The sequence below is a fragment of the Lissotriton vulgaris genome, chromosome 6, assembly GCF_964263255.1.
Source record: "Lissotriton vulgaris chromosome 6, aLisVul1.2, whole genome shotgun sequence".
Classification (NCBI taxonomy): domain Eukaryota; kingdom Metazoa; phylum Chordata; class Amphibia; order Caudata; family Salamandridae; genus Lissotriton; species Lissotriton vulgaris.
Window position 1 is genome coordinate 132,942,192 of NC_141694.1, and position 27,535 is coordinate 132,969,726.

Genomic DNA, 27,535 nt, shown 5'->3' on the forward strand with positions numbered 1-27,535 from the left:
CTCCACATCTTAAATAATAATTTAAATTATGTTCCTTTATCCTATGTCTTGTCAATAATCGTTAACAAACTGTCATTTTGCTAATTTATTTATAAAATGGTCAGTGCCAAGGGAATTCAAAAGTAAGGCCTTGATCAATTGTTATAAAAGCAAGCTAATTCTTCAAAACTCAAAGTATTTGAAATGTTTTCTATACCTTTTTTCTTTCAGGCTATATCTACTTTTAAGAACAAGAAAAAAGGTTCTGCTTCCAACTCACCATCTCGAAGTGGAAGCCGCTCCAGATCGCGATCTCCTGGCAGAGGGCCTTCTCCAGGGCGACGCCCTTCTCCTGGTTCACGGCGTTCTCCAGGCAGGCGCCGTTCACCGGATAAAAGTCGATCTCCTGTCGAAATTTCTGCATCTGATGAACCAGCAATACTTTCATATAGTTCGTCATACCAAAGTGGATATATCGTTAAAGATGTTACAAAAGAAGACATTTTGGAAATGAACTTAACACCATTGGTAAAAAAGTCATTTATTAGCATAATAAAAGCATGCAAATGATGTTTAATTGGTATGATGGCAAAATAGACAAGCACGTTTTTAAGGTAAAAGGGCATCTTGGATGTTTGTATGTTTGAGTGAGATGATTATGGATCAGTGTTGTAACATTTTATACCTATCGGAATATACAAAATATTTCAAATCATCAACTCTGTTTTTTTAAATGTCAGGCAACCGTGTAATTGGGATCCGAGTTGACAATTCCTTGCAAATGTTGCAATATTCGATTTAAAACAGGTAATTTTGTGCTCCCTATATATTTTAAATGGCACTTGCACTCAAGCACATATACCGCAAACTCCGTCCGACAAGTATAATGTGCTCTAATTTAGACCGGAATTTGGCAAAAATCTGTGCAATACCCAGACATATTGATTCAAAATTTGTAAGTCCGACAAGAGGCACATTTAAAAAAAGCCAAATTTAGATAACCAGGTAACATTCACAGTAAGTTCAGGACTAGATTTCACCAAAGCATCCCTCATAGAGGGTGCCCTCCTGAATGTAATAGCAGGGAGATCAGGTAACAGAAATTGCAACGTTAAATCCGTAAGGACAATGGGCTAATGCTTGTATATTATTTTACGAATAGTCTTGTCCTGTTTACAGAATGTAGTAATAAGTCTAATAGGTTTTTTCTCAGTCAAAGGGGTTCCACTCAAGCGTTGTACATCCTGTTCTTTCCTAGTCGTTAGACATAGTTCACGACTGCGGGATTTGGCCTTCTCCAAGGCCATCTCCAGGTTCATTAGTCGATAGCTACGGGACAAAAAACGGTTCATAGCTTCGTTTTGACAATACACTAAATCAGAATCCCGGCTGCATATGCCCCATAACCGAAGAAATTCTCTGTAAGGTATGCTGTGGATAAGGTGGGGAGGGTGGGCACTAGTGGCATGTAATGTAGAATTGCCAGCAGTGGACTTCCTATGGAGTTTAGTGGCCAGACCATCTTCCCGAACATACACCTCGACATCTAGAAATTCTACCCTCGGAGTACTAAGGGTTGCAGTAAATTGCAAATTCATGTTATTGTCATTGATGGAATTGATGAAATGGGTTGCCTCAAACTCAGTGCCATCCCATATGATGAAAATATCATCAATGTATCTGCCATAATATTTGATATGCGTGTCCCAAGCAGGTCTATTGGTTACCCTGAGGATGTGTTCCTCCCACCAGCCCACCAAAAGGCAGGCATAGGTGGGAGAAAAACAAGCCCCCATTGCAACACCTCTTAGTTGTTTATATAGAATCTTATTGAAGAAAAATAGATTATTGTTCAGGCACAACTCTATAATTTGAAGCAGCATGCAATTATGGTCATGTAGGTTTATGGCACGGGAATTGATAAAGTACTTGACTGCCTCTAAACCCTCCCAATGATGGATGCTGGTATACAGCGAGCCTATGTCAAATTAACATAAAACCCGGTCACCATGTCACATCTTATAATTTTTTCAGAAAATCACCAGTATCCTTTAGAAAAGAGGGTAAGGTGCACATATGGGGTTGAAGGAAATAATCCATGTATATATATACTAGCAGCCCGTCCCGACGTTGTCCGGGTATGAATTGCTGCCGGCCAGTAGTATATTGTTTTGTAGGATTTCGTTTTGATAGCATTTCTTATCTGTGACAGGCCTGTGAAACGCTCCGATTCACAGTGCACTGCTGATGCACTTAAGAGTGCGCGTTCAGTAGTGTGTGAACTCGAGTTTCCCTACTTTATTTTTCCTTGCAATATTATTTAGCGCGAACTCGACAACATGGCATGAGCACAATTTACATTACAGAAGAACACATTAATTTGTGGTTGGCACGGGGAGACAAAGCGATTTGTCTGGAATCACAGGATGTTGAACTGATGCAGAAATTCAAACGTAGCTCCCCAGCTCTAAAGTTCGCAATTCTAGAACTTGGTGGTGTGTCTAAAAGTGTATGTCGGTGCTGGCCATCAATGAGAGAGAACTTGGTGGTGTGTCTAAAAGTGTATGTCGGTGCTGGCCATCAATGAGAGAGACCTGTGCATTTTTCAAAAGGGTGATGAAAAAATATGAGTATGTTGCTGGAGATGTGGGCCGCCGTGCCACCAATGTACTTACTGGGGAGGGTAAACACCCATTATTCTGCAACTTTCTTTCCGCATACCATCACTCTGCATACTTTCATTACGAAAGTACCATGACTCCGCAATGCCATTATAACGCATTGCATTACATTTTATATGCTTTTACCACGCATACATTTACAATGAAATTCGTTGTAAATGCATGAATGGTTAAAGCATGTTTTTTTATGTTTGGATAAGGTAAGTATGGGTATAGGGGTATATGTTTTGGGGTACTGAGGTATATGTTTTGGGGTGTTTGGGTATTATAAGGGTTCAGATATAGTTTTGAGTTATGGGGTACAGGGGTAGTTTTAGGGTTTAGGGATAGGTATGGGTTTTGGGGTACAGGGGTATTTTGAGGGTTCAGGGCTAGGTTTGGGTTTTGGGGTATAGGGGTGTTCGAGGCATGTGGGCTGCTGAATTCATATCTGTGCATAGATCGCCGCCTAGTGTTGGGTCCGGATGATTGCACATTGTTGTCCTGGAAGAGTCTTCGAAGTATCACGAGATAGGTGGCTCCTCCCCTGGACTACAGTGCGCATGGGCATCCTCTCCATCTTCAGATTGTTTTTTTCTGCCATCGGGTTCGGATGTACTTTCTTGACTCAAGTTCGGAATCGGTATAAAACACTTTTCACAAGGCCAAAAGGCCTTCGGGGCGTCGGTATTGTCTCGTTTGGTGCCTGTACCTCATCCAGTTCTTCGAACAGGACGTCGAAGGCCGTTTGCCTTATCGACACTAAAGGCCCAAACTACGACGACGATGGATCGGAGCCCGTTCAAGATATGCCCCGTCTGCAACTCAAAATACCCTCACATTGATGTGCACCCAGTGTGAAATAAATGTTTATCCCCGGACCATGACGAGGCCAGTTGTATGGCCTGTTCCAAGTTCCGGTCGAAGAAGGCGCTTCGACTTCGACGCGCCGCACAACAGTCGGCGCAGAAAGCGGCGCCTGACCCGGTGAACATCTTCGAGGCCGATGACGATGAAGGCGTCGATGAAGAGGATCCTGACCAGCAGTCGGACCCTGCGTCGGAGCAAGACTCTTACTTCGGTGTGGACGACGATGAAGACTACGTCCATGATGAAGACGTCGTTGAGGTAGGAGATGACGCAGAGGCCATGGGAGCCGTCGATGACGACCAGAGCGATGAGCAAGGCCCACCCGCTGTCGCGGGGCCTAATATTGACACTGTGCTCTCTAAGGCTCAGCTCGAGGCATCGCCGGAAGGCCTTAGCCGAGATCTTACTCCACATTCTATAGCCCCGCGTCAAGGCCCGGCTAAGAATACTTCCAAGGAGCCATCGGTCGATCCACCCAAATCGAAACCGAAACCAACAGAGGCAAAACCAAAACTGTTAAAAACAGTCCTCGGATCGACGCCATCTGACTCCTCGGCTCCAGTCAAGTCTAAAAGTGTCACAAGGGGGACGTCGGCCCGAAGAGCGGGGCGCCGGAGCCAGTCTCTACGGTCAAGCACGTCACTCTGACGCCGTCGACGTCAGCGTCCAAACATGGCGACACTGGCAAAGGACTACAGGCTATAAAGACTGTCGAACCGAAGCTTACGGCCTCCAAGCCAATGTTCAGCAAAGCCCTCGAGTCGAAGACCAAACCCGACCCGAAGGAGCATATCGCGTCGAAGATGCGCACCATGAGCTCGAGTCGACGCACGGCTGCAAACAAGCTGGTGATCCAACGAAGCCGATCTGATCAAAGATGATGTCAATCTCAAAAACGGTCGGTTCTTCTCCAGTGATTAAATACGGACTGCCCCCGACCGCTCGACCCAAAGCGTTCGAGCCACAAAAAAGCACCGAAACATCCAAAAAGGTGTCGGGACTTTCCAGATCTCAGTCCATTCCGGAGGAGGTGGTGTTCCAGGCACCCACGTATGACAATCAGTCGAAGCTCTTCATCGACTCAGATTCTGGCAGGCTCACCATTCATAAACGGAAAATCGCTCCAGAACATCCTTTGGAGTCATACAAAATCCCCCTCAAAAGAAAAAAGGATTCTGCCACCTCACCTGTTCAGTTTGAACCTGTGGAGTCCTATACACAGCACTATGCCTATTCTCCCACACGCACCAACGAAGATGTGGGGGAAGGTTACAATGAGGATGAATTTATTTCTCTTGCTGACACAGATCAGGAGGAACCTCAACCCTGGACTGACCCTGTTGACCCTGATGAGCCACACACTACGCCTGATACTCAGTCCTATAATGTCAAAACATCGCCTACTGAAGACACGGCGGTGTTTAATGCTTTCATTGAAAGGGCGGCAATTAACCATGACGTGGAAATGCACTCTGACCCAGTGGAGGAGGACTTTCTGTTCGATACTTTCTCCACCTCAGAAAGATCAGTAAAGACATTGCCTATGCTAAAGGGTGTCCTGAAACATGCAACTGACATTTTCAAGGAGACCACAAGGGCAAGGGTTGTCAACCCAAGGATTGAAAGAAAATATCGGTCTGCGCCTGTGGACCCGACGTACATCAAGGGCCAGCTCCCATTGGACTCCCTAGTAGTGGCTAATGCTTGCAAGGGAGCAAACTCTCAGACAAGTGGTGATGCTCCTCCTCCGGACAAAGAATTCAAAATCTTGCAAGCTTCTGGCAAACGCGTAGGTGCTCAAGCGGCTAATATTTGGAGGATCTCAAATAAACAGGCCCTATTAGCCAGATACGATAGGGCTCACTACGACACGTTAGAGCAGCTAATGCAACACCTGCCTGATGCTTATAAGGAGGGAGCAGAAATGCTGATACAGGAAGGAAAGTTGATTTCAAATGCATCCATCAAGTGTGCACTCGATGCCGCAGACACAGCAGCTAGGGCCATCAACACTAGTGTAATGCTGAGACGTCATGCCTGGCTCCGCATCTCTGGTTTCAAACCAGAGATCCAAACAATTTTGCTCAATCAGCCAGTTAACCCAAACTTTCTTTTTGGTCCTGATGTAGACACTACCCTTGAAAAGATTAAAAAAGACACTGAGACAGCAAAATCCATGGGGGCTCTGCAGTCACAGCAGTTCAGGGGCAGTTCCGTTCGTCGCTCCGGTAACAGGGGAGCCTCTAGAGGTCAAGCATTGCAGCAGGCCCAATACAACAAAGGGAGCACGCAGACCACCTATAACAAAAACAACAGGGGTGGATATCGTGGGAACAGCACCTAAGGCAGAGAACGTGGAAATATCAATGCCAGATCCTCTGCCACCAATAAACAGTGACGCCTTGTCACTGCCCCCAGAACACATAACACCGGTCGGGGGGAGACTCCAGCAGTTCCTGCCAGTCTGGGAAGGCATTACCACAGACAGGTGGGTGAAACAACTTATCCAATACGGCTATTGTCTGTAACTAACCTCCACTCCTCCCAACATACCCCCAAGGCACCGTCCTATGTCCGCAGAGCACATGCACTTATTGCACCAAGAAGTAATCTGCATGCTGCAAAAAGGGACCCAAGAACTCGTGCCTTTAGAACAGCAAGGTACAGGGGTGTACTCACTGTACTTCATAATCCCAAAAAAGGACGGTTCCCTGCGGCCCATTCTAGACCTCAGACCCCTGAACCAGTACATCATGTCAGAACATTTTCACATGTTAACCTTACAGCAAGTTCTACCATTGCTCAGTCAGGGGCACTTCCTGGCAACTCTAGACCTGAAGGATGCATATTTCCACATTCCCATTCACCCAGGTCACAGGAAGTATCTCAGGTTCACCATCAACAACCAGCATTACCAGTTCAAGGTCCTGCCTTTCGGGGTCACTACTGCCCCCAGAGTGTTCACCAAGTGCTTAGCGACTGTGGCAGCGCACCTTCGGAGACGATACATCCATGTCTATCCTTACCTGGGCGTCTGGCTTGTCCAAGCAAAGTCAGCCCAGCAATGTGCCAGCCACATATCCCGCACAATTCACCTCCTACACAGTCTAGGAATTTCACTGAATTACCCAAAGTCACACCTTCAACCCGCACATGTACAACAATACCTAGGTGCAACAATAAACACTCTGACAGCAACAGCACAGCCAAACTCTGCCAGAGTCAACAGCATGCAATTGCTAATTCAGAGATTCAGGCCCCAACACTCACTCCCAGCTCAGGTATTCATGCAGCTGATAGGTATGATGGCCTCCTGAATCTTCATAGTCCCGCACGCAAGGCTACACATGCGTCCGCTTCAGGAGTGCTTGGCACGACAGTGGAACCAGGCCATCTAAAAGACCTAGTGTTGGTGACCGGTCGTGCATACAACTCTCTGCATTGGTGGAATACCCAAAACCTTTGCAGGGGACAACTGTTCCAAGAGCCTGTCCCACAAATAGTGCTGACAACGGACGCATCTCTCCAGGGCTGGGGAGCGCATGTCCTCCATTATACCGTGCAGGGACTATGGACGATGCAGCAGCAGAACATGCACATCAACCTGTTGGAGCTGATGGCAATCTTCATGGTGATGAAGGCATTCAAATTGCACCTGTGCAACAAAGTCGTGCTGATCCGGACGGACAACATGACTGCCATGTATTACATCCAAAAGCAGGGAGGCACACACTCTCCGCAACTGTCTCATCTAGCACAGAGCATGTGGAAGTGGGCTATTCAAAGGAACATGTTCCTCAGGCGGAACATCTCCCAGGCAAGGGCAACCAGATGGCGGACCTGCTCAGCAGGCACAGCCATCAGATGCACGAGTGGGAGATACACCCCTCGGTGGTCCAACCATATTTCCAGCAGTGGGGTCATCCAGAGATAGACCTATTCGCCACAAAGGAAAACGCAAAATGCCAAACCTTCGCCGCCAGGTTCCCACACCCGCAGTCTCAGGGCAATGCAATATGGATGAACTGGTCAGGCAGATTTGCGTACGCTTTTCCTCCAGCACCGCTCATACCGCTAGTGGCACACAAACTGCAGTAACACTCCATGACGCTCACCCTGGTTGCTCCAACGTGGGCAAGGCAGGTCTGGTACACCACGTTCCTAGAACTTTCAGTGGTGCCTCACCAACGGCTGCGCCTCACCCCCAGTCTCCTCACTCAGAACCGTGGAGACATTCAGCACCCAGATCCACAACAGTTGAGCCTTGCAATATGGCTCCTGAGGTCATAGTTTGGCTACCTCAACTTGCCCCCTGACTGTATGAACATCATCAAGGAGGCAAGACGACCTACAACTAGGGCATGCTATGCGGCCAAATGGAAGCGATTTGTCATTTACTGTTCCAATAATGACATTAATCCGCTAGATGCATCCACGCAAAACCTCATATGTTATTTGTTGCATCTATACAGATGCAATCTGGCATATAGTTCCATCAGGATACATTTGGCCGCCATGGCAGCATATCTTCAAAACAGGCAGCATCTTTCCCTTTTCAGGGTGTCCGCCATTAAGGCTTTTATGGAGGGACTCAAGAGAGTGATCCCTCCCAGACACCCTCCTTCTCCTGTCTGGAATCTAAACATAGTTCTCACCAGACTGATGGGCCCACCCTTTGAACCTCTTCACTCTTGTGAGATACAGTTTCTTACATGGAAAGTGGCTTTGCTAGTAGCCATCACATCGCTAAGAAGAGTTAGTGAGCTTTAAGCCCTAACTATTCAAGAGCCTTTCATACAGATTCATGCTAATAGGGTAGTGCTACGTACCAACCCTAAATTCATGCCTAAGGTGGTGTCGCAGTTCCACATTAATCAAACCATAGAACTGCCAGTTTTCTTCCCAAATCCTGATTCTGTGGCAGACCGAGCACTGCACACCTTAGATGTTAAAAAAGCTCTCCTGTATTACATCGACAGGACAAAAGATTTTAGAAAGACTAAACAACTGTTTGTTGCCTTCTCACCACAACACAAAGGCAACCCCATTTCCAAATCAGGTATAGCCAGATGGATTGTTAAGTGCATGCAGATCTGTTATCAAAAAGCTAAACGCACATTAACAGTGCCCCAAGAGCGCATTCCACACGCAAGTTAGGGGCATCCATGGCTTTCCTAGGTAACATTCCCCTAGAGGATATATGTAGAGCAGCCACATGGACCACCATACATACATTTACCAAACACTACTGCGTGGATGTACACTCCAAACAGCAAGCTGCTGTAGGACAGGCTGTTCTCAGGACTCTTTTTCAGACTGCTGCAGCTAGCATGGGCAACCACCGCTAAGGAGGAAACTGCTATTTATTCTATGCACGGATATGAATTCAGCAGCCCACATGCCTCGAACGGAATATGCTACTTACCAGTATGCATCTGTTCTTGGCATGTAGGGCTGCTGACATTCATATCGCCCGCCCTCCTCCCCGGTGCCTGTCGCAGCTGTAGCACTCAGAATCATTCTCAGGCATGGTCATCACTTACTGTATTACACTCCATCTCAGCCACAATGGCGAAAAACAATCTGAAGAGGGAGAGGATGCCCATGCGCACTGTAGGCCAGGGGAAGAGCCACCTATCTCGTGATACTTCGAAGACTCTTCCAGGACAACAATGTGCAATCATCCGGACCCAACACTAGGCGGCGATCTATGCACAGATATGAATGTCAGCAGCCCTACATGCCAAGAACAGATGCATACTGGTAAGTAGCATATTCCATTTTTAGGGTTCAGGGGTAGGTTTGGGTTTTGGGGTACAGGGGTATTTTAAGGGTTCAGGGCTAGGTTTGGGTTTTGGGGTACAGGGGTATTTTTAGTGTTCAGGGCTAGGTTTGGGTTTTGGGGTACAGGGGTAGGTTTGGATTTTGGGGTACAGGGTTATTTTTAGGGTTCAGGGCTAGGTTTGGGTTTTGGGGTACAGGGGTATTTTTAGGGTTCAGGGGTAGGTTTGGGTTTTGGGGTACAGGGGTATTTTAAGGGTTCAGGCTAGGTTTGGGTTTTGGGTACAGGGGTATTTTAGGGTTCAGGGTTAGGTTTGGGTTTTGGGGTACAGTGATATTTTTAGGGGTCTGGGCTAGGTTTGGGTTTTGGGGTACAGAGGTATTTTTAGGGTTCAGGGCTAGGTTTGGGTTTTGGGGTACAGGGGTATTTTTAGGGTTTAGGGATAGGTTTGGGTTTTGGGTACAGGGTATATTTATACGGTTAAGATGGGTTAGTGTTTAAGGGTGTTGGGGTATTTTAAGGAGTAAGGGTGGGTTATAATTATGGGGTGCAGGGGTATTTAAAGGGAGCAGGGTGGGATTAGCACACGATATGAGACATAGCATGAAGGGCGGAACGTACCACACGCCCCCAGCGTTTGTCACGCCCCCAGCACACGCCCACAGCACAACGCAGACACGCCCACAAGGGACTACTTTGCTGGCACGGTTCTTTTACCTTTTAATTGTATATGGTGGGCGTCTGCATAGCCTATGTTCTTCTGCTGCAACTGCCCTTTCCAACGCTGTATTGGATGTTGTGATTGGTGCTGTGGTTCCTGAGATTACCCGCCTCAAAGGTTTGGGCTCTCTCTTTATTATATTAGTATGGATATATAAAATATATATATATATATATAATATCAAGCTCAGCTTCCCTTGCACAAAGCAATTGAATAGACCGCACTTTTGTGGCAGAGCTTTATACAGGTTTTATTACCGTATACCAGACAGGACTCGTTTCGGCTTCGCGCCTTTCTCAAACTGTCACAACACGTCAAACATTGTTCACCCTTTAAATAATAAAGTTACTAACAACTTAGGTAGTGAAATTACGTCATTTCCCATTAATTCATGAACATGGAAGATGGACTTGAAATCCATTCAATTCAATAGCGGCCATCTTATAATGTGCAATGTTTCAATATCCACTACTTAAAGAAGATCAATTCAATTCATTGTTTGGTCAATAAATAAAAAGCAAGCAAAGATAAATTAATTAATTAATTAAGCCCTGGATGGGCGTTTCAATCACATATTTGCACATAACCTAATATTCTATATAATCTTAGAAAAAATATATCTGTACACAGTGTCAGAACCTATAACACTCACAATATAACTTATATGTATACATAAACTTTGTTCAGAATTTTTTTGTACTCATAACTATGCGATCAAGGCAGTGTTGATAATAATTCATCTCAAATACAGTGACATATCTCTTTATAAATGATCTGGAGAAAATCAATCCACAGAAAGGAGATGAGGGAATGAAAGTAAAAAATTAATTAATTAAGCCCTGAATGGGCTGTGCTAACTTAATCAATGTGAGGTATATGTTTAATCAGAAAGATATTTATATTGTTCAAAGGATTTATACAGTTTGTGGTACTTCTTCAAGAGGAGAAAAAGAAAGGGGAATTTAGGGATCTGCGAGTAGTGGTTTTATTTGTGTATTATCTCAGATTGCAGAGGGAAGAGGGGGACAGATTCATGCAGAGTTAACCTAAATGAATTGCTGGCTCCTCGTTGGTGTTAAGGCCTTGCAGAGTCCTAGTTTGAAGGTCTATAATGAACCTTGATTCAAGTCTGCATAGCCAGATTTCCCTATCCCCCCACGGTCTTGAATCGGAACGTGATCCAGACAGAAAAATGAAGAAGGTTGCGAATACTTTGATGTTCTTCGGCAAAAGGCCTCGCAACTGGATAGTTTGGGTCATTGTGTTCTATGGTCCTCGCATGTTCTAGAATCCTGCGTTTCACGGGGTGTATTGTGCTGCTAATATAAAGAAGTTTGAAGGGACACTCTAAACAGTACACACAATAAGGTGTGGTACATGTTAGAAATTTGGTAATTCTCGTACATTCAGCACTGCCAGGTATTTTATAAGTTGTGACCTTAGAGCTACTTTTGCAGGCTTTACATCGATGACATGGAAAAAACCCAGTAAGGTTGCCCAGTCTAGGGGTTCTTGGGACTGAGTCAAAATGACTTTGTACTAGAAGATCTTTTTAGGAGCTACTCCTTCTATACGTGATTCTTGGGTGATCTGATTTGTCATTCCCGATCACACTGTCCGACTTCAAAATATTCCAGTTACGGGGACTTGCTCCGAGTCCCGTGAAAAAGTAGTGATCTTTTTCGGTCGATATGACTTTGTCTTTCTAGAGACATGTTCTAGAAGTTTTTTTTAACCTTTTCAAAGTTCTTTTGTAAGATCTGGTCTGAGTATCCTCTCACTTTAAACCTCTTTAAAGAAACAGAAGTTCACCGTCGCTGCAGACACATGCCCTGGGTGCCTCCTTGCAATGTGGTGAGCCGCATTTCACAGCACAAACGGTCGAAGACCAAAATTGTGTCAGCTGACACAAAACGGGAGCACACTATAGTCAGTGGGTAATTATTTTTTCATTCATATAGAACCCCCCACAGCTCTCTTCCAGTGGATCCATATCAATAGTCATAGGCCACCGAATTGTCTAAAGCACTTTATTTTAAAAAAAAAAGTATGTATATATGGGGCAGGCACACCTTTGAAGAAGTTTCAAGAGGAAACGAAACATGTTGGTACTGATGTCGTGTCCCGTTGCTCCGCACAGAATAAATTAATGGAGGCAAGTTTGTGTGCGACTCATCCAACTCCTGAGGGGGATAACTGTTGAAATATATGTCGGCTTGGTTCTGCCGAGGATAATACACACAGCCAAACAGAGCGCCAGGCATTCCCGCACCGAACCACATCGTTGAAACCGGCAATACGGATTGAAGGGGTTTGCGGTGCTCCCGGGGACTGAACTCCGGTGCTCGGTCCTCAGTCAGCCCTGAAAGTTGGCAGACAGCGAGGGAACTTGCATTTTAAATTTGTAGCGGAAGGAAAATGGTTTGTGACCAACAACGGGACATTAATGCACCACCCACTGGAGGGTAAAAATTAAAACATTCGCTGGTAAACTACAGGACCCGTAATGCAACACCTACAAGGAAGTGATTCCCAAATGTGCGGGACCATTGGAAGATACATAAAAAAACATTGAAAGCTCACCTGTGGTAAAACAACGATTGCTGTTTGGGGCAGGCACACCTTTGAAGAAGTTTGAAGAGGAAACAAAACATGTTGGTACTGATGTCGTGTCCCGTTGCTCCGCACAGAATAAATTAATGGAGGCAAGTTTGTGTGCGACTCATCCATCTCCTGAGGGGGATAACTGTTGAAATATATGTCGGCTTGGTTCTGCCGAGGAGAATACGCACAGCCAAACAGAGCGCCAGGCATCCCCGCACCAAACCACATTGTTGAAACCGGCAATACGGATTGAAGGGGTTTGCGGTGCTCCCGGGGACTGAACTCCGGTGCTCGGTCCTCAGTCAGCCCTGAAAGTTGGGTGACAACGAGGGAACTTGCATTTTAAATTTGTAGCGGAAGGAAAATGGTTTGTGACCAACAACAGGACATTAATGCACCACCCACTGGAGGGTAAAAATGAAAACATTCGCTGGTAAACTACAGGACCTGTAATGCAACAACTACAAGGAAGTGATTCCCAAATGGGTGGGACCATCGGAAGATACATAAAAAAACATTGAAAGCTCACCTGTGGTAAACCAACGATTGCTGTTTGGGGCAGGCACACCTTTGAAGAAGTTTGAAGAGGAAACAAAACATGTTGGTACTGATGTCGTGTCCCGTTGCTCCGCACAGAATAAATTAATGGAGGCAAGTTTGTGTGCGACTCATCCATCTCCTGAGGGGGATAACTGTTGAAATATATGTCGGCTTGGTTCTGCCGAGGAGAATACGCACAGCCAAACAGAGCGCCAGGCATCCCCGCACCGAACCACATCGTTGAAACCGGCAATACGGATTGAAGGGGTTTGCGGTGCTCCCGGGGACTGAACTCCGGTGCTCGGTCCTCAGTCAGCCCTGAAAGTTGGCTGACAACGAGGGAACTTGCATTTTAAATTTGTAGCGGAAGGAAAATGGTTTGTGACCAACAACGGAACATTAATGCACCACCCACTGGAGGGTAAAAATTAAAACATTCGCTGGTAAACTACAGGACCCGTAATGCAACACCTACAAGGAAGTGATTCCCAAATGGGCGGGACCATCGGAAGATACATAAAAAATCATTGAAAGCTCACCTGTGGTAAACCAACGATTGCTGTTTGGGGCAGGCACACCTTTGAAGAAGTTTCAAGAGGAAACGAAACATGTTGGTACTGATGTCGTGTCCCGTTGCTCTGCACAGAATAAATTAATGGAGGCAAGTTTGTGTGCGACTCATCCATCTCCTGAGGGGGATAACTGTTGAAATATATATATTTGTGTGTACATATATATATATGTGGGTGTAAATATATATATATCACCAACTCCAATTTGCCTCGGGAGAGCCTGACCTTCACAGGGCAGACGGTGAATCAGGACGACGCCTCCTGAATATGTCCCAAAAATTCTTCTCTCGCTTTCAAAGAAGTACACCAGCACACGTCATGTCTTGACAAAATTTGTTTATATCACGGAACCCCACAGCATGAGGGACTCGCACTCCCTACGTTTCTGCTCTATCAGGAGCCTTGATCACGAGAATAAATCTCTGCATGGGATAGATTGAAATGCAGAGATTTAGTCCCGCGAGAAAATAAATGTTGGGATATATATATGTATGTATGTATTTATATATACATTTGGCCAAAGTTTTGCATTAGGAACGTATGCTTAAGTGTAGAAACACATGTCTTTGCAGCCTATTAGCAGGCTAAATGTGACCAAACTTTAATTTGAAAAAAGAAGCCAATTAAACCAAATAGTGACTGCATTCACAAAATGTGACCAAAAACGTCTTTCTCTTTTTTGAATGGTAAAAACAGGATGTGAAGGGCAGTGTTTGAAGATAGGCTGCCATAGATATAAGCAAAAACTAGCACTGTGTCTTCCTCCTGTGTCCTATCATGCTCTTGAAGTAACAGCTCAGTTTGTTTTGTCCAGCTCCTGGTAATAGGACCCTGAATCACTGATCCAAGCCTTTTACCCATTAGACATCTTTTCAAAGCTTTGCCCAACTGCTCACTTAGCATTGTTCCTGCACTGGGAGGGTGTTAAAATATTTTCTGACTAAGGGCCAAATGTATGAAGGCAATTTTGCTAAGTGGAATGTATGTAAGCAAAACAGCCTCACAAAATAAGAAATCGCAAATTTGCGATTCCCTATTTTGCGATTGCATTTAAGGAATTGCAAATTGCGATTCCTTAAATACAATGTATGGGGCCCAGAAAAAGTGCAATTTGGCCATAAGGAATCACAAATTATCACCAACTTCAAATTGGTGATCTATGACATCGAACGCATGTAGAATACCCATTTGTCTGCCATTGGCAGATAAGCCACCAAGAAATATACTTTAACGTGCCTTTCGATGTCGAAGGACCCACGATGCTCACTGGCAAGATTGATACAGAACTCAACATCGACACTCATAGGTCACATGCTGTCAAGACCATGTTTGATGTTTACTTCACCATTGACGTTGAGATTTGAAGGACATTCACCACCACTGCCGTCAACGTGGGGGCCTACAGTCCTATCACTTGGGCATACGTTTTTCACTATGAGACGACAGTTACCACTTTCTTCACAGTGGCTCAGCCATTTGAAGAAGAGGAGGGTACATCGTACGTCCAGTTTGGCATATTCAAGAACATACTCCCCCTCAAGAGGTAACTCCACAAATTGTTTTATTATCAAATGGGTTACCATGGATACAGTCTCTCCACTTTTTAATCCAGTACCTCTAATTTCTCTGGTGTCTTTGACTTCACACAAATGCCAAGGTCAGCATTGGTCACTCAGCCATTGTCTCTTACTGCTTCTGCTAAACCTTTTGAAGCAGAGAAGTACACACAAGAGGAAAATATCAAGTTCTAGAACTCGCTGTAGAAGAAGGAGCGACGAAAGGAACTGCCCCGGAACTGCTGTGACTGCAGAGCCCCCATGGATTTTGCTGTCTCAGTTCTTCTTTCAGGTATTCCAGACATTTCATCTTCTAGGCAGGTACCTCTTGATTGTCTAATTCGTCAGTGATTTTTCCACAAAATTGATTCCCTCCAAATACTCGTATCTTCTCAATTGATGACATAATGGTGTTCAACAATGTCCTTCTCAGAGGAGGGGCTAAGTTGAAAATTTACCTGTTCCTCAACTATTGACCATATTGATTGTTGGGATCTAATGTCACAGAACCACATCTAGACCTCAACTGCCTCTGTTTCCGGCTCTCCTGGAGCTGCCATGCAGTTACTCCTGACTCTACCATCTGTAAAATCTGCTGCATCTAAACTTCAGAAGGAGTACAGACCACCAGATCAAGACCCTCTGTTCCTCAGGAGAGATCTGGACCCGGTTTCTTAAATTGTGTCGGCAGGCAGAACATCTCATGCTGTGGCACCTTCCTCAACTGTCCCTCCAGATAAGGAAAAATAAAACAAATTGACTCATTCTGCAGGAAGACATGCAGAACTACGCCTACTGCAATGAAGTCTACCTTTGCCACAGCATTACTAGGCTTAAATTACAGTTCCCTATGGGATTCTCTTCAAAGGTACACAGAGAGGCTGCCAAGGGAAGATGGGTAAAATTTCCAAGAAGTCCTTCTGGAATGAATGCCTGTCTCCAACCAGGTTATCAGTTTAGCAGCTGATACTTATGGCTTGGATCAGAAGTACAACAGCAAATCCTGACCCTTCTATTTTCAGAAATTTTTTGTTTGCCTTGCACACAGATGATGAAATGAATAAAATGAAGAAAAATGATGACTTTGAAGGCTGTAGGTCATTTGAAGAAGAAAGAGTATAGAAGCGCTGCACACTAAATTACTAAGGCTACGTTCTTCAGAAGGTTCAAACCCCTCACTGGTAGCAACAACAGCAGCAGCTCCGTCAGATGCAGGGATACCATCAGACAAAGCCTTTGTTAGTAGGAGTAGGCCAGCAAAAATCTGCGGCTGATGGAATGCCACCTGTTAAGCAGTGACTTTCTTTAAATCCAACGATTCCAAACTAAAGGCAGACACCCCTATACCTGTCCCCTGGTCAGACCATTTCTTTATCCCTTTCACACTGGCCAAAACACATACATAAACTATAGGGGGCAGCGCTATGAAGGCAGGTTGGAAGTGGCCTAAACTCATACTGGACAGCATGATCAATTCCCTAGAAGCACAAATCCCGGTCTTGACAGTAAATTTAGAGGACGCAGACATGCTTTGGGCCGAATGGCTCAACCAAGCAGCAGAAAATTGGAGTCAGAAAGAGAGAACAGAGTCCAACCGCATACAGAGAAAAGCAGCATGGTTTAACAACCATCTTGCCTCCCTGAAAAAGCATGCAAATAAATCGAAAGGAACTGGCGGAAATCATATGACCTGACGACCAATATAAGAAAGCCATCAGAGTTTGCCATGATGAAATTAAACAAACCAGAGCCGGGCACTTTGAGGAAAAAAATAATTCTGCCATCCACTCCCCCAGAGAATTTTCAAGGTGGTCAGATCCCTCACATCCATTGAGCAAGAAGTTCTTCCGCAAACATCATCAAAGGAGAGATGCAATGAACTTGCAGTCGACTTCAAAAACAAAATAGAAAGCATCTATAACTCTATGCAAGGGAACACAAATAGCCCAGACCTCCCTATTGAAACCATGGAACCCCCGGCTCAGGTCGCAGGACCCATATTAGGGCATTGTCTGCGCTAAGCAAGGAAACCAGAAGCATGATTCTGTGACACATTAAATCAGGCTCTCCCCAAGATCCAGTGCCCCCACATGTCTTATTACAGTGCGGGAACTCCACTCTGACCATCTCCACAGAGCTGTTAACACTATCTCTCACTTAAGGGAGAGTCCCAAAAAAAGGCAAACATGCTATCGTCCGACCCTTACTAAAGAAACCACACCTAGACCCAACAAACCCAGGGAACTACCGCCCCATCTCACTTCTACCCTTTCTAGGAAAAATTGCTGAAAAACACGTCAACCACTTGTTGTCCTGGTTCCTTGAAGAGAACAGGGTGCTACACCAGACCCAAATGGGGTTCAGACCACTGCACAGCACTGAGTCAGCTTTGCTGATGGTCACGGAGGAACTCAAGGGATTTCTCGATCAGGGGGGTACTGCTGCAATCCTGCTGCTCGACCTTAGCGCAGCTTTTGCTACGGTGGATCATAAAACACTGATTCACAGGCTGGAGAAAGCAGGTATTCAGGACATCGCCCTTAGCTGGATAGTGTCATTCATAAAAGACCGGTCCTTCCTGGTAATGGAATGCGGACATCTCTCAGATACTCTAGAGATCGCATGCGGAGTCCCACAGTGCTCCGCCCTTAGTCCCACACTATTCAATCTCTACATGCAACCACTGGTGGAGATTGTGCAGGAATTCGGTTTATCATTCGTATCTTATGCAGATGAGACCCAACAAGGAGTCTCAGTGGCAGAAGGTCCTACATCAAACTTTGTACCTACTAATAGACTGGCCACTTTCAAGATCCACGCAGAAATGCAGAAATTTGTACTTTAGTTGAAGCTTCTTCCAGACCCACTGACACCGGTCAGAAACTGAAATCGCCGTTCACACCGCCGGATGCCAGCTTACCTATGGAGCTACTTGCTTTTGAAAAAGCAGTAATGACAGATCTAGGCCAACTAACCACAGACAACAGGAACACGTTTCATAACACCAGCAAGTTGGAACAGGAAGCCATCCGCCAACTTTGTAGAAACAAGGAAATCATTATCAAACCCGCCAACAAAGGGGGTGCGATTGTTGTCCAAACGTCATTAGCATTTGATCAAGAGTGTCGCAGACTCCTATCAGAAGGAGGAACTACACCATTTTACATGAGGACCGAACAGAACCACTACGTATCAGGATCATGGGAATGGTGGAAGAAGCCCTGGCACACGACTGGCTGTCCAAAAAGAGGCTGAGTTTCTGGTCCAAAAATCACCCAGGACTCAGTATTTTTACACCATTCCCAAGATACACAAGGACCTGGAACACCTGCCAGGTAGACCAATGGTCTCGGGCATTGGTTCCATTTTTTAACCATTGTCAAGGCTTGCAGATGCTGTCCTATGCTCCCTGGTCCAGGCCACAGATACCTACCTGAAAGACACTAAAGCCATACTGCAGCTTTTACAAAATCTACCTTTTAACCCCGCGAACCAACTACTACTGAGCTTGGGTGTAGAAAGCCTCTATACCAGCCTGCCCCATGACGAGACACTTAACATCATTGAGGAGATTCTATTTTCTACCCAATGGGAATACCAGACTCCTAGGAACCTGGTGATGGAATGTATCACCCTGGCACTCACGTAAAATTTCTTCCAGTACGAAGCAACGTGTACTTACAGAGTAATTGGGACCAGCATGGGGAGCACCTTCGCTCTTAGCCTGGCTGGTCTCTATGTCCACCATTAGGAGGGACAAAAAATTCTCCACCCAAGTAACCCCTACAAACAAAACATAAAAACCTGGAGACCCTACATAGCCGATGTATTGGTCATCTGGGAAGGCGTTTATCAATCCATTGAACAATTCATGGTATGGCTCAACGTACAGAACCCTTTTCTAAAATTCACCAGCTCCGCATCACGTAACAAATTGGTTTTCCTAGAACTTAGCATCTACCCAGAAGAGGGTCTACTGAAGACAACCACTCACTTCAAACCTACATCAAAAAATTGCCTTCTGAGGTACGATAGTTTTCACCCACGTCACCTGTGTGATCATCTCCCTTATGGCCAGTTTCTCCGTCTGAGACGGAACTGCTCCAACTTGAGCGATTACAAGGCCCAAGCAGTGGACCTCAAATGTAAGCTGAAAAACAGAAACTATTCAGCAACAGTCATAGATAGAGCTATGAAAAGGGCACGCAATAACAGGGATGCACTTCTGGAGGATAAGGTACAAAAGGATCCTAACAGAAGACCTATCTGCGTAAGCACGTACAACACCCACTCCAACGAGATTTCGAAATTCATGAACAAACATTGGAGGACAATTGTGTGTGGCGACCTTAAACTGGAAAAACCTCTTTTCGCTCACAAGAGGGGCAGGAATCTAAAAGACATTCTGGTCCATATTCGGCCCGGATAAACCAACCTGAGCAAGCCACTGTGCAAAGGGTCCAGGGACATCATCCATGTGGCAACTGCAGCAGCTGCCACTTCACTAGAAAAAGTAGACGACTAAAATTCCGGAACAGGAGCGAATGGGAACAGAAAACATTTACCAACTGCAATAGCCGGAATGTTGTGTACATGATTTTTATTTTTTATTTTTAGAGTTTTCTATAGCTCGAACTTGAACCGATTAGGTTATCAGAGCGCTTTACATAGCACCAGTTCCGTTACATGTTATCACAGCAGTTTACATAGAATCAGTTACGTTGCACATTTCAGGAACTTGAACCGATTAGGTTATCCAAGCTCTTTACATAGCACCAGTTCCGTTACATGTTATCAAAGCACTTTACATAGAATCAGTTACGTTACACATTTCAGGAACACGTTTCTTTTTGTTCTAGTGAATAGGGTTATCTCTTCACACGGGGGAAGGGATACATCTGGCTATATTCCAACAGTCACACAGGCGACTAGTCGTTACAGCTGTAACTCAAAACACCGGGAGGGGATACACATGGATACAATCTAAGAATCACATAGGATACTAGTCATTAGAGTTATCTTCTATCTACACAGGAGGGATATGACTGGAAACACTCTAAGGGTCACATAGGGGTGGTAGAGAGTACAAAGGTCCACTGCAAACACTAGTGATAAGAGTCAACTACGTACACATAGGAAGGGATATGACTGGTTAAACTCTAGGAGATGCATAGGGGTGGTATATGGTGTAAGGACTTCAGCGACTACCAAAGCTTAGCATTATTGCAATCGGTCAAAGGTCTATTGCATACACTAGTGATTGGAGTTATCTCTATATACATAGGGAGAGGATATGACTGGATAAGCTCTAAGAGTCACATAGGAATGGTATATGGTGCAAGGTCTAAAGCAAATACCATTAATTAGAGTTATACAATAAGTCAAAGAGCAGAGTTCCATAAGTGTGGATGCAGTCACAGCACCAAGAGAGGGTGGGAGGGATGCAAGGGTATGGAGAGAAGGGGAAGCACAACAGGGAGGAAACATTTGAGGATCATCCACGGGGAAAAGGGTTAAGGCCAAGGGCATGGTAGGAGGGCTAGAGTCCAGAGAAACTGTCCGAAAACAGCAGCAAAGTGTCGGTCAGGACAGAGCAAAAGTCAAGAAGTCCAGGAGAGAAGGTGGGAGCCCAGGTGAGAGATGACGCTGGAGGCCAGCCGCAGGCACGTCGCCATCTTGGAGAGCTTGCAGTCATCCGGCTCGGTGGGCGTGAGAGAGCGCAAGGTGGTGAAGGTGTTGGTGCGATCACGCGTTGTCCGTGAGGCGCTGCCACGGCAGCTGGTGGGTTGTGTGTGGATACAACCGCCCTGGAAGATGTGTGGCCTCCGGGAGCCATGAGCAGCACATTCAGAGCACTGGAGCCATTGGTGCCATGCTGCAGGGGTGGAGGGGTGAGTGAACCAGGAGATCCGGCTCATGTTGCAGGACCACCGGGCAAAACGGAAGTGGCAGAGGCCCCCAAAGCGGCAGCCAGACGGGTGGCAGGACCCACAGCCTGAGAGAGGGCCGCATGATAGACAAGAGGCTGGGGAGAAGTTGGGGCGAGCCAGAAGAAGCGACGATCGCCATCCGAGGGTCGCCGCCGGCCGCCATCTTGGAGTCAGGCAGGCGCTGGGAGGATTCCCTCAGTGGGGGACACCGTTGAGTTGGGGCTAGATGGTGCTAAGTCCCGTCGGCTGCTGCGACAATCGGTGAGAGACTGGGCAAGCCGGGGGAGCGCAGGTCGCAATTCTACCTCCCAGCGGCGGCCGCAGACGGCGGAGTCCACAGCGAGGTGCCGCCCGCCATTTTGAGCGCCACCGCACCTCTCCTCCTTCTCCTCGGGAGACCGGACCCGTCCGCCAAGCTAGGAGCGATTGCCGCTGTTCATCAAATGCCCCAATTGCTCCGCTGCATGTGAGGAAAAAGGGGGGATCAGAAGAGGGGCTAGAGCAGCCTAGAGCCGGGTTCGTGCAGCTCGTGACCCGGGAGCCGAGACGATCCATGTCCGCTCGGCTCCCGGCTCCTCCTTCACATGTCCGTGCCGCCTTGAATACATTGGCATGACATCAAGACCAGCCAAGATCAGAATTGGAGAACACAAAAGTAATGTCAGATGTAAGAACCACCAAAATGGCGTCCCACTTTCTATCTAAAACACATACAGTGAATGATCTGAAGTGGACAATAATAGAACAGCTACCCTCTGAGAATGGCCTCCTTGAGAAGGAGCAACGCTGGGTGTTTCGCCTAGGGACCACAATATCGTTGGACTCAATGATGACATCCCGTGGAATCAATTTAATTAGCTAGGTCTGTGATCAATGCTGATCAACTCCAATCTCACTCCCTGTTTATCTACCCTGGGGGACATCCTCAATTATTCATTATTAGCTTGGTTTTCATGCCACACCAACCCTTTTTTGGGGGGAAACGCTATATGGACGTTTTTTGACTTACCCTGTTTGACCCTTGACTTATTTGTATGAGTTGTTTTATCATCCACATGATTGGCTTTGTCACTTAGTAGTACTATTATACTGTGATTTATTGAGTTACTCGTTTGAATATGCTCCCCCTTGCACCCTTCTATGTAAAGCTTGATTTGCCTGTTTGACTTTGCTCCCTCATGTACCCGTCTATGTAAAGCGCTCTGATATCTGTGAAGATCTTGTTTGCGCTATATAAAACTCTTTAAATAAAAATAAATAAATAAATAAAATAAATACCCTCTGGTGGGATACACACCCCTTACTAAATACCTTGTACATTGGGGGCTGTGTTTTATTACTATACACTACCTGGCAGTTTGGCTACCCTTCACCTCAGGGGCTGCGTTGAATTACTCTACACTACCTGGCAGTTTGGTTGCCATCAATCTGCAATAGTGGTATAATTAATGTCCTTCCCTCTAGTAAGTGGCACAGTCTGATTTTTTCCCCCCTGCTTTTCCCAACCTCTTGTGTGTCAATACGCACTATTTTCGGCACCGTGCTATCCATTTGAAATGATACATACACTATCATAGCATTTTAGAGACTACACGCATGCGCCCCAAATTGAAGAGCCGAATCCACTATCATGCATGTGCGAATGAGCACTGTTTCAGTTTAACTCCTAGTCCGCTTTCTCCCAATGGAAATGATCTGGGACTTAGTACGCATGTGCAAGGAAGCGCTTTCCCGTACTCGGAAGAGACGCAATAGGTTCAGTGACTCAAAACTAAGCCCGGAAACACTGTAAAAGGTATGGAGCGCCGCAAGGCTGTTTCAAATGATTTCCCAATCATTCAATGAAATAGAGTATTTAAGCTGGTCCCGCCGCGCTCCACATTCAACCACGGAGCCGCGGACGGGACAGTTGTGGCAGTGAGAACCTCTTGATTTGTAAGTGCGGCATAGCCGATGGAATGACCACGAGACTTAGGATACATCTAATGATGTGAGTACCATTGCAAAACAAAGACTGTGTTCTTACCTCATTTTATAGATTACTAGGAAGCACGTGATCCCTCCGTTTTAAGGCTCATGATACCATTCAACTAATGGTAGCAAGTATGCATCTTTCCTTACCACCTTTTTACCTCAGTTTAAGAACCAATCTGAATCTCAGACTACCAATACAACTAATGGACTTTGAATAGAGTGTGTGATTTATGTTATGTGTTCGCCTGTCTTGTACTTGTTCATTTTTTTACAGGGCACTGCACTGAAATAGGATGACCTAATGTGTCTAGAGAGTGCTGTTTTTCACTTTTTAGGTCACTATCCGATCATGCTGGATCTCACAACTAAAATACTACATATATATCTTTGTTTTTCCCTGTGTTCTTTTTTCCAGGTTCTCTATGTAGGCACTTAAAAATTAAACAAATAGGCACATTTAGTCTATTTCTTGCATTTATTAAGCATATAGTGTTGGCAAATAACGCCATTACACATGCTGACGTGAGTACGGTGGGGATCTGTACACCCCGTTCTGAAGAAGAAGCTGTCGCTTCTAAACATGTCGACGTACATGAGAGGTATTGTACATTAAATTCAAAATACCTCCACCACACACCCCTTTTAACAATACCAGCACGGAGGCCCATTAAAGTTTTTTTAGACCTCACGTGCCGGGTATTTTTTACTATTCGCGCACTAATTTACTCCTGACCCCACCACTCACTCATCATCCAATACCATCACGCACCACACATAGAGTTTACATCAGTGCTCCCGCATAGTCGCTGGTTAGTAGCACGCCGCATTCCGTAGAGGGATGCGAACACCCCTATGATGAAGCATAACACCAAGGGACCTTTTGGTGTGTGAGGGGTATTTAAAGAACACAGTGTGCTCCCCACCATTGTAGGGACCATACAAAGCACATCTTTGTGGATTCTTTTTGTTTATTAAAATTTTGGCCGGGGAGACCGTATCCACTTCTCTCTCCACTTCCCTTTTGTTATATTTATACTTGTCTGCTTTAGACCAAGGAGACTGGAGGGTGGCATTGGACCTGCACAGTGCCTATTTTCACATTCCCATTCTGCCGGGTCACAGGTGTTACCTGCGGTTCAAGGTAGGCCACAAGCACTTTCAGTTTACTGTGCTCCCCTTCGGCCTTACTAGTGCCCCTCAAGTGTTCACCAAGGTGATGGCTGTGGTTGCAGCTCATCTGCGCAGATTAGGGGTTTCAGTCTTCCCCTAACTCGACGACTGTCGTCTCCCACCTTCAGACTACGGCGGACCTCCTGCATTCGCTGGGGTTCTCTATAAACATGCCGAAGTCACACCTGACTCCTTCGCAGACGCTCCCTTTCATCGCAGTTGTTCTGGACACAGTGCAGTTTCGGGCTTATCCTCCCGAGCAGCGAGTTCAGGTTATGATTCCGATATTTTAGCCTCTATGCTTGAATTCGGTGAGGTTGACTTCGAGGGTGTTGGGCCTCATGGCCTCCTGCATCCTGCTGGTAATACATGCGAGATGGCGTATGCTAGGTTCGAGGCATGTGGGCTGCTGAATTCATATCTGTGCATAGATCGCCGCCTAGTGTTGGGTCCGGATGATTGCACATTGTTGTCCTGGAAGAGTCTTCGAAGTATCACGAGATAGGTGGCTCCTCCCCTGGACTACAGTGCGCATGGGCATCGCCTCCATCCCCAGATTGTTTTTTTCCGCCATTGGGTTCGGATGTGTTTCAGTTCCCTCTTCGGAACCGATAGTAGTTTACGTTTCTACTTGAGACCAAAAGGTCTATAGGCTGGGCGTCGGTATTGTTTTGTTCGGGTTATCTTATTCTCAGCTCCGAACGCTTCCTGCCCCTCCGCGTGCTCTCGGCGCGGACGGGCCTACTCGACGCTCCAAGTTCCCATCATGGAACGGACTCTGTTCAAGAAGTGCCCGGTGTGCACTTCCAAGTATTCACTCCTCGACGTGCACCCTGTGTGCAACAAGTGTTTGTCACCGGACCATGACGAGACCAGGTGTATGGCCTGCTCAAAGTTCCGGTGCAAGAAGACCCTAAAGCATCGTCGGGCCGCTCGGCTCCAGGCCCAGTTGGCGGCGCCCCCTGCGACCCTGCCGGACAACATCTTTGAAGGTTTTGAGGTTTCGGACTCTAACCCTGCGTCGGAGGAAGAGAACTACGGCGCAGAGGATGAGGAATTTTATGAAGCCGGCGACGAGGTAGGGGACGACGATGAGGCCATTGCCACCGTGGGGGATAGCTCGGAGGAAGAGCACCCCCAAACTGACTCAGGGGTCAATCCCCAACATACGGCCCAGGTCGAGGGATCGCCTTCGGGCCTTACCCAAGACCTTGCTATTAGTCCAACTGCCTCGCCTCTCGGCCCGGCCACGGACATTTCGGATGAGCCACTCCCGTTGACGAAAACGAAAGTGAAGCCATCGGGATCCACGCAGTCGGTTTCGAAACTGAAAGTGAAAGCTCCACTGGTGGTGCAGAGGGCTCAGGAGGTGTCAACACCTAAGACAATCAAGATGGCCGACTCGAAGGGCCACGCCAAGATGGCCGACCCCAAGGCCTTGGGGTCGGCGCCGAAGGCAAAGGTGGCCGACGCGGCTGCGTCGGCGCCGAAGATGGTCGGGGTCGACGACCAAAAGAAGGCTCCGAAGAAGCGCCAAGGCGATTCCAAGGCTCCGACCGTCGGAACCAAGGATGGCACGGTTTCGACTTCGAAGACGCTGCCCCCGGCAGACTCGGCTCCCGACTCAAAGGGAGCGCACAAGCAAGTCAAGCCCTCTCCGACATTAGCGAAGAAGGTGGTTGAATCCCTCCAACGGATTCGAAGCGCTGAGGTTCCTGAGCCGGAGGGAGTGAAGCCGAAGCCCGCATCGAAGCCGGCGAAGGCGCAGACGCCTATTCGCTACACCCTGCCGCCAAAATCGGCGCCGAAGGCCTTCGCTCCGAAGCAGGGGGCGGACGTGCCCTCGAAAGGGACATCGACATCCAAAACAGCGTTGGGGGTGTCGAAGCCTCGGCTCCAGCCACTCGCAGAGGAAGAGCGCCGAGAAGTCTTCATCGACGCCAATACTGGGAAATTGTCCCTCCTCAAAAGAAAAATCACCACGGAACCGGTGCTAGAGCATTTTCGGATTCCTCTTAAAAACAAGAAGGACTCGACGGGTGCTTCAGACCCTATGGAGCCTTCATCTCCCACACATGTGGAACGTTCTCCAACGTGTTCTAATGCGGGGGAAGGTGAAGATGATGAGGGGGACGAGTACAACTATCCGGCGTACTCGGATCCGGAGGAGGAACATGGACCTTGGTCTGCCGGAGCCGACCCGGACGACCCGCAATCGGGTCAGGAACCGCAGCTATTTGCGGCAAAGACCTCTCCGACGGAGGACTCGGCGGCCTTCAACGCTCTACTCGAGAGAGCTGCGGCTAACCACGACGTCGAGCTGCACTCAGACCCTGTGGATGTGGACTTTTTATTTGACACTTTCTCAGTAGCCGCAAAGTCAGTCAAAACACTGCCAATGCTTAAGGGGGTGCTCAAACACGCAACGGAGGTCTTCAAGGAGCCCACCCGGGCGCGTGTCATCAACCCTCGCATTGACAGAAAATATAAGGCAGCGCCCTCGGATCCAACATACATCAAGGGACACTTGCCTCTGGACTCGTTGGTTGTATCTAACGCTCGGAAGAGGGTGAACTCGCAAACCACTGGTGACGCTCCTCCCCCAGACAAAGAGTCCAAAATCTTCGAGGCCTCTGGGAAACGAATTGCTGCACAGGCAGCTAACATTTGGAGAATCTCAAACACACAGGCCCTACTTGCACGCTATGATAGGGCTCATTATGACACCTTAGAATCACTACTGCAACACTTGCCTGACCAGTACAAGGAGGCGGGAGAAATGCTGATTCAGGAGGGAAAGCTCATTACAAACGCATCCATAAAATGTGCGCTGGATGTGGCCGATACAGCCTCCAGGGCAATCAACACCAGTGTGTTGCTTAGACGGCATGCTTGGCTTAGAATTTCAGGGTTCAAGCCCGATATTCAAACAACAATACTGAACCAATCAGTTAATCCTGACCACCTGTTTGGCCCTGAGGTGGATGCGGCGCTGGAAAAGATGAAAAAAGATACTGACACTGCCAAGTCTATGGGGGTCCTCCAGTCTCAGCAGTTTCGGAGCGGTTCCTTTCGTCGCTCCACGTCCAGAGGCACCTCAAGGGGTCAGGCATCGCAGTCCACCCAGTATTACAAAAATAACACTCCAACCTCATACAACAACAAGAGTAGAGGTGG

General features: G+C 46.8%; 1 protein-coding gene across 2 annotated transcripts in view; it reads left to right on the plus strand.

The window, feature by feature from the left end:
* Nucleotides 1-27,535, plus strand: part of LBR (lamin B receptor) — a 704,650-nt gene that overhangs the window by 113,789 nt on the left and 563,326 nt on the right. For both annotated transcript variants that reach the window (XM_086926155.1, XM_086926154.1), the window contains one exon: nt 211-507. In XM_086926155.1, the coding sequence (XP_086782281.1) occupies nt 211-507 (297 nt within the window). The remainder of the gene's footprint in view (nt 1-210; nt 508-27,535) is intronic.